Raw genomic sequence first — 10,000 nt, forward strand, 5'->3', positions numbered from 1 at the left:
TATATATATATATATACTGTATATATATACATATATATATATATATATATATATATACTGTATATATATATATATATATATATATATATATATATATGTACATTATATATATATATATATATATATATATGTACATTATATATATATATATATATATATGTACATATATATATATATATACATATACAGTATATATATATATATATATATATATATATATATATATATATACAGTATATATATATATATATATATATATATATGTACATATATATATATATATATATACAGTATATATATACAGTATATATATATATATATATATATATATATATATATACTGTATATACTGTATATATATACATATATATATATATATATATATATGCATATATATATGCATATATATATACACTGTATATATATATATATATATATATATATATATATATATATATATATATATATATATATATATGTAATGAGTTCCACTGGACGAACCCAATATGACCACAACGACAACCGCCAAAATTCTAAATAGAAAAAAAAAAAAAAAAAAAACAGGATGATTATAATGCTGAATGAATTAATGTTTGCAAATTCCAACTGTGACGGACCTAACAAGATGACAGACATCCTTGATCAAATGATGTGGAACCGAATCACCAAAAAACTCTGCAAAAAAAAAAAATCACATCTACAACATCGTGTTTACATCCCTGGAGCGTAAACGTCAGCGGAATATGAAAATGTACCTGTGAGTGTTTATGAATAATTAATGAGGGCATTGCGATTAACATACGTGTGATTATGGAACTCTGGGGACTGATGGATTGTTCTGCGTTTGCAACTGGCTGTGCTGTTTCGTTAGAGTGAATCCCTGAATGATGAGGACTAAGTGATTGGCATGGAACCCTCGATCTGAAGTTGTTTCTAATCATAAATCCCTTATCTGAAGTGGTTTCTAATCGCAAATCTTTAAATCTCAAGTTCTTGATAATCGTATTCACTTAATTTGAAGTTGTTTCTAATCGCAAACCTTTTATTTGAAGTTGTTTCTAATAGAAAATCCTTTATTTGAAGTTGTTTCTAATCGCAAACCCTTTATTTGAAGTTGTTTCTAATCGCAAACCCTTTATTTGAAGTTGTTTCTAATCGCAAACCCTTTATTTGAAGTTGTTTCTAATAGAAAATCCTTTATTTGAAGTTGTTTCTAATCGCAAACCCTTTATTTGAAGTTGTTTCTAATCGCAAACCCTTTATTTGAAGTTGTTTCTAATAGAAAATCCTTTATTTGAAGTTGTTTCTAATAGAAAATCCTTTATTTGAAGTTGTTTCTAATAGAAAATCCTTTATTTGAAGTTGTTTCTAATAGAAAATCCTTTATTTGAAGTTGTTTCTAATCGCAAACCCTTTATTTGAAGTTGTTTCTAATCGTAATTACTTAATTTGAAGTAGTTTCTAATAGCTAATCCATTTTTTGAAGTTGTTTCTAATCGTAAATCTTTGAATCTCAAGTTGTTTCTAATAGTAAATCCCTTAAATTGAAGTTGTTTCTAATCGTAATATCTTAATTTGAAGATGTTTCTAATCTCAAATCCTTTATTTAAAGTTGTTTCTAATCGTAAATCCCTTAATTTAAAGTTGTTTCTAATCGTAAATCCCTTAATTTAAAGTTGTTTCTAACCATAAATCTTTAAATCTCAAGTTTCTAATCGTAAATCCCATAAATTGAGAGTTGTTTATAATCGTAAATCCCTTAATTTGATGTTTCTAGTCATAAATCCCTTAAATTACAATTGTTTCTAATCGTGAATCCCCTAAAATGAAGTTGTTCCTAATCGTAAATATCTTTATTTGAAGTTGTTTCTAATCATAAATCCCATAAATTAAAGTTGTTTCTATACATTAATCCCCTAAAATGAAGTTGTTTCTAATCGTAAATCCCTTAATTTGAAGTTGGTTCTAATCATAAGTCCCATAAATTGATGTTGTTTCTCATCGTAAATCCCTTAATTTGAAGTTGGTTCTAATCATAAGTCCCATAAATTGAAGTTGTTTCTCAACGTAAATCCCTTAATTTTAAGTTGTTTCTAATCGTAAATCCCCTAAAATGAAATTGTTTACATTTGCATATCCCTTAATTTGAAGTTCATTCTAATTGTAAATCCTTTAATTTGAAGCTGTTTCAAATCCGGTATTATGGAGGGCTCTCTAATTGGCTGTCCATTGGCATGTATTAAAAGATCTGGTTCCGTTTCGTGCACTTACATTTGAATTCCAAATGTAAAGGGGATTAAGTATTATAAACTATTTGTGAGTCAACGTCTACATATATATATATATATATATATATATATATATATATATATATATATATATATATATATATATATTATACATATATATTGTATATAAATGCAATTTTATCAGACTCTCCTAAGAAGGGTAGAGACAAAAGACAAGTTTTCACGAGGTGAAGTTGCTAGCCCCATGCCATGTCCAATGAACGTTCAAAGGACTACAGCCGCCCATGTACCGTCAAACTCTACGCAGTTGCAAATGTCAATCGGATAAAAAAAGGAATAAGGATACTGTGCATTGCAACTAGCATTATCCAAGTCACACTATTTATCCATAGGTAAAGGAACCCTTATTTAAGAAGAAAAGACAGAGATGTGGACGCATTATGCAGGTAATTGCTTATCCTAACCTGACCCAACAGTGTAGAGGCCATTATCCAGAAGTCATGGTTGTGCGCACACTATGAGCAGTAATCCTTATAGTACCCAATCATGGATTCGAACTATTTTTTACCGTGACAACGCATTACCCTTTTGCGTGTTGGTTACCAATCCCAACCTTTATATAAATGAAAATGTAGCTAAACCAAACATTACATTACTCTAACTACCACTTAACTTTCCAGACTATTCACTACCATAGTTAGCTAGCTCACTGCCCTCATTCTTCTTTCACCCACATTTCCTATCACCTAAAAAATATTATGTTCGAGATTGTGTTCATTGGCTACGTGATTACACACAGCTCTGATCACAACTGATTTTATCGCTGTTTACGAAGTAATATCATCGCATTAATAACTCTTGTGTCGTTGTATGCGAAGTCAAACAGTGGTGACCGTGTTTACACTTAAAGACGGTATTGTGTTTGAGCGTCTTTAATTTTCCCAAGCACGCCCCATGTACAAGAAATGTAACACTGAAACGTGGAGTTGAAACTTACTTTGTCTGTTAGATAGTAATGTTTACCTTTCGTTTTGCGTTTCAAGAAATGTCCTTTTAGGTTTTTTTAACACCTTTGCAAATATTATTCATGAAAATTATTAGATACCTGAATAGATTAATAAGCAAGACATTGATAAATAAAGGATTAAGAAATAAATGAAAGAAACAATGATACGGCATAAATAAGAAGACATTTTTAAATGAGTTTTTTACCGATTCAGTCTTGAGTCACCAAAGTGAGAGAGAGAGAGAGAGAGAGGGAGGAGAGAGAGAGAGAGAGAGAGAGAGAGAGAGACTTAATATCAAGGTTTCGGTCTGTCGTGATGTGTTATGGCTAAGATGACCGGTAATTTCAATATTTACAACTGACCTTTCCCTCTGAAGCTGATAGTTACGCATCTTGACGCATTGTTTCTGCGTATACCTACCGCATCGCTACAGCGTAACAAAAAGGATTCTAAGGCCTGGTTATTATTATTATTATTATCATTATTATTATTATTGTTGTTGTTCTTGTTGTTATGATGATGATGATGATGATAGACTAGGATTGTTGCTGTGATGATGATGATGATGATGATGAGGATGATGATGATAATAATAATAATAATAATAATAATAATGACTAGGATTATAATAATAATGGTATTTCCTTGAAGTACTAAACTTTCTCTGGTTTGTCTTTGTGATTTTAATAACAAAATATAAGACATTCGGTTGTAAAAGGTAGTAACTTGAAGAAAAAAAGAATAAAACTTTTCGTTGTTTCCTACTTTCCTTATATCTTACATCTTGACCTGGTACTAGGTCACGTATAATTACCAAGTCTGAGTAACAGTTTCTTCGCTTAACTCAAGCTCTTGATTCACCTGTCTATAGTTTCTTCTCAATTTTTAAGATATAAAAAACAACTTCCTTTTTTAATATAACCTGTCCCTTGATTAACCTGTTTATATTTCCTTCCCACTTTGCCAGATATGAAAACAAACCTATCTTTATTAACCTCCCGCTGACTCGGGATATAATCCTTTACACGTTCTTTACTTGTTCGTTGATTTACCTGGTCTTTAATTAATATGGCTGCTAATTAATAGTTAATTTTCCTTTCCTCTTTTTATTAGAATCAACAGTAATATTTGATGTGGAGCCAAAGGCAGACCTTATAGTATGCCCTTCTAACATCAACTAATTCTGAAATCCTTACTGATTTTTTCATCTCCCTATCTAAAAAAGAGCAAGTGTCTCGAAATGTAAATATATATATACATATATATATATATATATATATATATATATATATACATATATATATATATATATATATATATATATATATATATATATATATATATACATATATATATATATATATATATATATATATATATATATACACACATATATATATATATATATATACACGCATACATAAATATACATATATATATATATATATATATATATATATATATATATATATACATATACATATATATATATATATATATATATATATATATATATATATATATATATATATATACATATAAGGTAATTGTTTACAATACCACGCTCTCCATTTACTCCAATATAATGCAATCCTGCAGTTCTCATCTTCTTGCACAGTAATTAGGTGGTTATTTAAATTCTGGGAAAGCAATAATTAGCAAGATATGTTGAGGAGGGGGGAAGGGGTTATAAAAAGAAAATAGCTCGGTTTCCTCACTAAACGACTTGGAACTGACATGTCAACATAGTCAACCAAACAGAATTCGTGATGCCAGCGTACATAAACAGAAGTTCGTGATGCCAGCGTACATTTGATATACTGTATATTCAAAATATACTCAATTAAAAATGGATTAATTACTCAAAAGTGTCCATAAAATATGCAATTTACAAATAGTGACACTTTTGAGTTATCACTCAATTTTTTGTTAAGTATCAAATGTACGCTGGCATCATGAATTCTGTTTGGTTGACTATGTTGACACGTCAGTTCCAAGTCGTTTAGTGAGGAAACCGAGGTATTTTCTTTTTATAACCCCTTCCCCCCTCCTCAACATATTTTGCTAATCATTGCTTTCCCAGAATTTAAATAATCACCTAATTACTGTCCAAGAATATGAGAACTGCAGGATTGCATTATTTTTGGAGTAAATGGAGAACGTGGTTTTGTAAACAATTACCATATATATATATATATATATATATATATATATATATATATATATATATATATATCGGTCACACCAGCTCCCTCGGGGGAGAGGAAGTAGTCCTACCCTGGGGAGAAGGGTGGTGCGTGTGCGTGCATATCTATCTAAATATTTTAAATATTCAGCAGACCTTTTTGACAGGTCGTGTACACTGGAATATAAAATTCTTTTCTATATATTCTTTGTATTGACCTGCCCGTCTTCGAATAAGATTGATTGATTGATTTAACGTTTTCTGGCATCCTGACATCTAAGGTCATTGACGCCGTCTTCGAATAAGAAATAAAACTTGTCGATAGCTCTCATTATCTTTTCTTATGTTTTCATTTCCGTCTTTTTGCAGGATGGCAGGAAGAACGGGTTTTACCTGCGTTCGCCACACGCTGTGTGTTCTGAACACCTTCATGTGGGTAAGTGGTCTTTGAGTTATTACGTTAATATCTACTAATATTGTTATCAATTACGTGGAATTCATACGCTTTGATAAGATACTTTTACACATGTTGCAATTTTGCTTTTAATCCTTTACAGTGTATGAAAATTATATATTGTTGTGGATAAATATGTTTCTGCTGTCATAATAGCTACGTAGAGGTTGAGTTTTAGTACACCTATGCATGAGAATGCACATACGTGTATACATATTTTCATATGTATGCATCTGCTAATACTTAAACCATCATAAATACATAACCAAACCTGTGTTTGTGAATGTACATACAAACAAAACATGCAGTCATAAATATGTAATGCACATACAAACACCAACTCCCTTAATGTATATCAAACATACCTGACCATTCCACACCTATTCCAGGTCGTGGGTTGCTCCATGTTAGGAGCTGGGATATGGCTCCGACTGGCATATGGCGGCTACGCGTCCCTCCTGCATCAGTACGCCGCCATATCTGCAGATTCCTTATGCCTGGCCGCAGGAGTCATCACCTTTATCCTGGCCTTCTGTGGATGCTGCGGGTCCTGGTTCCAGAGCCGATGTATGCTGATCACGGTAAGGAGATGAGCACTAATGTCCTGGAGAGGAAGGTTTCTGTTCTGGCTATATCGAGATGGTCTGAACCTGTGGTGAAAATAGTGATGATGTAAAGGCGTTTCATATTAAATTTGTATTTCAGAGTATTAACATGCCTGTAAATGTGCTGTGAAGTAATACTGGCCTTGTTTTTGTTTTGTTTTGAGGGTGAACTGCTAAATAACTATACGTAATAATTGTATTCCTCTGTTAAGGATATTTACATGAAAAGGGACACTTGAAAAACATGTTGTGAAGTGAATATAGTTATGAATACATGTAGATGATCTGTTCGTGATGTAAATGAGTCTAGATTGTTAGGGAATTTCAAATTTTATTAAAAATTTACCTTTTTTATGATTAGATGATTGGACACATTTATAGTTTTCTTGTTAAATCTAACCATATCTCTTAAAATAAAACCAAATCATTAATAAATGTAAATAAATTAAACATTGAAAATTAATACCGTTAAGCTTCACATAGTGAAACTGATAAAAAAAAACGAATGCTTGAAACCAGTTCAGAATAGAGAAAAACTTCTCGATATGAATCTGAACAGTTCAGCTAGGATTACCACATCACTCTATTTTCTTTGATTTGTATCATTCTATTTCTTCCATTAAAGCCAATTTCATCTCTCACTATCTAACAACTTTTCTGTAACTTCAGACGATGAATACAAAAAAAAAATCATTACAAGTTTATACACGGCAGTAAACTAAAGCCATAACATCTAGCAACAATTTTGGAATGCTCTATGGATCAAGACGATGGAGAAATGAAGTTATAATCTATTTTCCTTTCAGTACTTCAGCTTAGTGGTCGTCGTCTTCGCCCTGCAACTCGTGGCTGGGACTCTGGCATTTGCATTCAGGGCCGAAGTCTCCTCGACGCTCATCTCCGAACTGCAGGCGGGAATCCGACGCTCTTTCAACGAAACGAACGAGAACGCTGTTGGCATCACATGGAACCACCTCCAGGCTAAGTTCAGGGTGAGTGTTGGGAGATGGCTAACAAAGGATTTCCTTGAATTCATATCACACCTATGCACGGGAATCCGCGGATGGTGCATCCGCAAGGGATCTGTACGGTATGGGTACTGCGTCTGTGGCATCCTTGTGCATGTTCGGCCCCATCCGCTGTGATCCGCAGCCAAATTTTATGTGATTGCATGCTCTAGTAGCTTGGCCAATCCGTGCAAATGAGCAAAATCCGTGTTGTATAATTGTACGCGTAGCCTATACGCCAGCGTCCGTTCTCTCCACGCTGCCTCCACTACGATCCGTACCCTATCTGCGGCGTTCGTACTCTCTCCGCCAAAGAGTACGTAGACAGTACGGGGAGAGTACGGAAATACGTATCTAACTCGGCGTTCTTTTCTTTCATCCGCTCCTGCAGAATTTCCAAGTGCAAGGTGGCTTGTACCATCCTCGTCTTTGTACAATCTTCGGAAGATTATTAGTTTGAACAGATGGTAGATGAGAACTCTAAATTTGGTATTGAATATTTGCTATTGCACGGTTTCAACAGGTCAGATGCAGAAAGTAGAATGATTAATCCTGCATTTTCAAATAGGTCAAGTGGGGAATTAGGCAGAGTCTAGGCCCTCACTGTATCTATTTATATAAGAGCAAATTTATGGGCGAGTGTATACGTAATACATGTACATCTATGGTTACAAGTATAGCATGCTAGAATATTAGGAGGTGAATGCTTAAACTCATACGTAGGGATTATACCAATATACCTTGACATGTTCTTGAAAAATTTCGATAAAATTCTTTTATGTAACGAAGCTCATAACAATGAACTTTATTCTTCCTTCTGGTTGCCATTCAGAAGATTGTTGCTTTTGCAGGAATCATTCTGCAGAATTATTATCGCTGTTTCACAAGTGGTCGTTCTATCCTTGAGTTATAGTGGCCTGTCGGTAAAGTCCTTGCCTGGTGATAGCCAGACTGGGGTTCGAGTCCCGCTCAAACTCGTTAGTTCCTTTGGTCGCTGTAACTTCACCATCCTTGTGAGCTAAGGATGGGGGGTTTGGGGAGCCTATAGGTGTAGCTGCTGAGTCATCAGCAGCCATTGCCTGGCCCTCCCTGGTCCTAGCTTGTGTGGAGAGGGGCCTTTGGGGCTGATCATATTTATATATGGTCAGTCTCTAGGCTAGGCCATTGTCCTGCTTGCTGCGGCAATGTCACTGTACCTTGCCTCTGCCATTCATGAGCGACCTTTAAACTGCATATCATATTAGTGGCAATATGGCCTGTTCTATTCGCGTGTAAGCACATGTTGAATAATAATAATAATAATAATAATAATAATAATAATAATAATAATAATAATAATACAGTTTGAGACTATATTCTTACAACAATACAAATACTGTAGATACAAGTAATTCACAAATACAATAATGTTTTTTTTTTTCTAGAGGTATTCACTAGCCTTTATAAGTCTCCTGTAACATTTTCATTCTTTTTTTTTTTTACATATTGATTTAAAAAATTACTGATATGAAATCCTTATTGCAGTGTTGTGGCGTTGAGGGACCCAGTGACTGGTACAACATAGCAGCCTGGCCTAGAGAGGATTGGGTGCCACGAGCCTGTTGCCTTCCTAAATATGTACATAATCCAGGTTAGTTAAAAGCTGTGGGACTTGATAGTCCTTTGTAATCGATAGCTTATAGCTGTCAGAAATCATTTTCTGGCACTGGGCTATCTGGAAAATGGCCATTGTCATTGGAAAATTTCATTTCTATAGATTATAGCTGTCAGAAATTATTTTTATGCAATGGGCTATCTGGAAAATGGCCATTGTCATTGGAAAATTTCATTTCTATAGCTTATAGCTGTCAGTAATTGTTTCTAAGCAATGGGCTATTTGAAGATTGGTCTTAAGTCCTTTTAAAACTTCATTTCTATAGGTTATAGCTGTCAGAAATATTTTTTTTTGCACTGGGCTATCTGGAAAATCGCCATAGTCACTGGAAAACGTAATTTCTATAGCTTATAGCTGCCCAAAATTATTTTTACACAATGGGCTATCTGGAAAATTGGTTTTAGTTATTGGAAAACTTAATTTTTATAGCTTATAGCTGTCAAAAACGATTTTTAAGCAATGGGTTATCTGTAAATTAATCTAAGACATTTTAAGACTTCATTTCTGTAGCTTATAGATGTCAGAAATCGTTTTCTGACATTGGGCCGACTAGAAATTGGTCTTAGTCGTTGAAAACCTTCATTTCAATAGTTTATAGATGTCATTAATAGTTTTCAAGCACTGAGCTGTCGGGAAATTGGTTTTTGTCATTGGAAAAATTCATTAATATATATATATATATATATATATATATATATATATACATATATAAAACTATATATATATATATATTTATATATATATATATATATATATATATATATATATATATATATATATATATATATATACATTTCAATCAACGAGGAATGGCACAAGACTTTGTTATTGATCTTTTA

At 32.8% G+C, this 10,000-nt stretch overlaps 1 protein-coding gene across 2 annotated transcripts in view; it reads left to right on the plus strand.

The window, feature by feature from the left end:
• LOC137656832 (tetraspanin-9-like) overlaps window positions 1-10,000 on the plus strand; it is a 96,651-nt gene that overhangs the window by 80,095 nt on the left and 6,556 nt on the right. For both annotated transcript variants that reach the window (XM_068391157.1, XM_068391156.1), the window contains 4 exons: window positions 5,811-5,877; window positions 6,285-6,476; window positions 7,307-7,492; window positions 9,032-9,137. In XM_068391157.1, the coding sequence (XP_068247258.1) occupies window positions 5,812-5,877; window positions 6,285-6,476; window positions 7,307-7,492; window positions 9,032-9,137 (550 nt within the window). In that variant the 5' untranslated portion in view covers window position 5,811. The remainder of the gene's footprint in view (window positions 1-5,810; window positions 5,878-6,284; window positions 6,477-7,306; window positions 7,493-9,031; window positions 9,138-10,000) is intronic.

This window comes from Palaemon carinicauda, chromosome 17 (genome assembly GCF_036898095.1).
Source record: "Palaemon carinicauda isolate YSFRI2023 chromosome 17, ASM3689809v2, whole genome shotgun sequence".
NCBI lineage: Eukaryota > Metazoa > Arthropoda > Malacostraca > Decapoda > Palaemonidae > Palaemon > Palaemon carinicauda.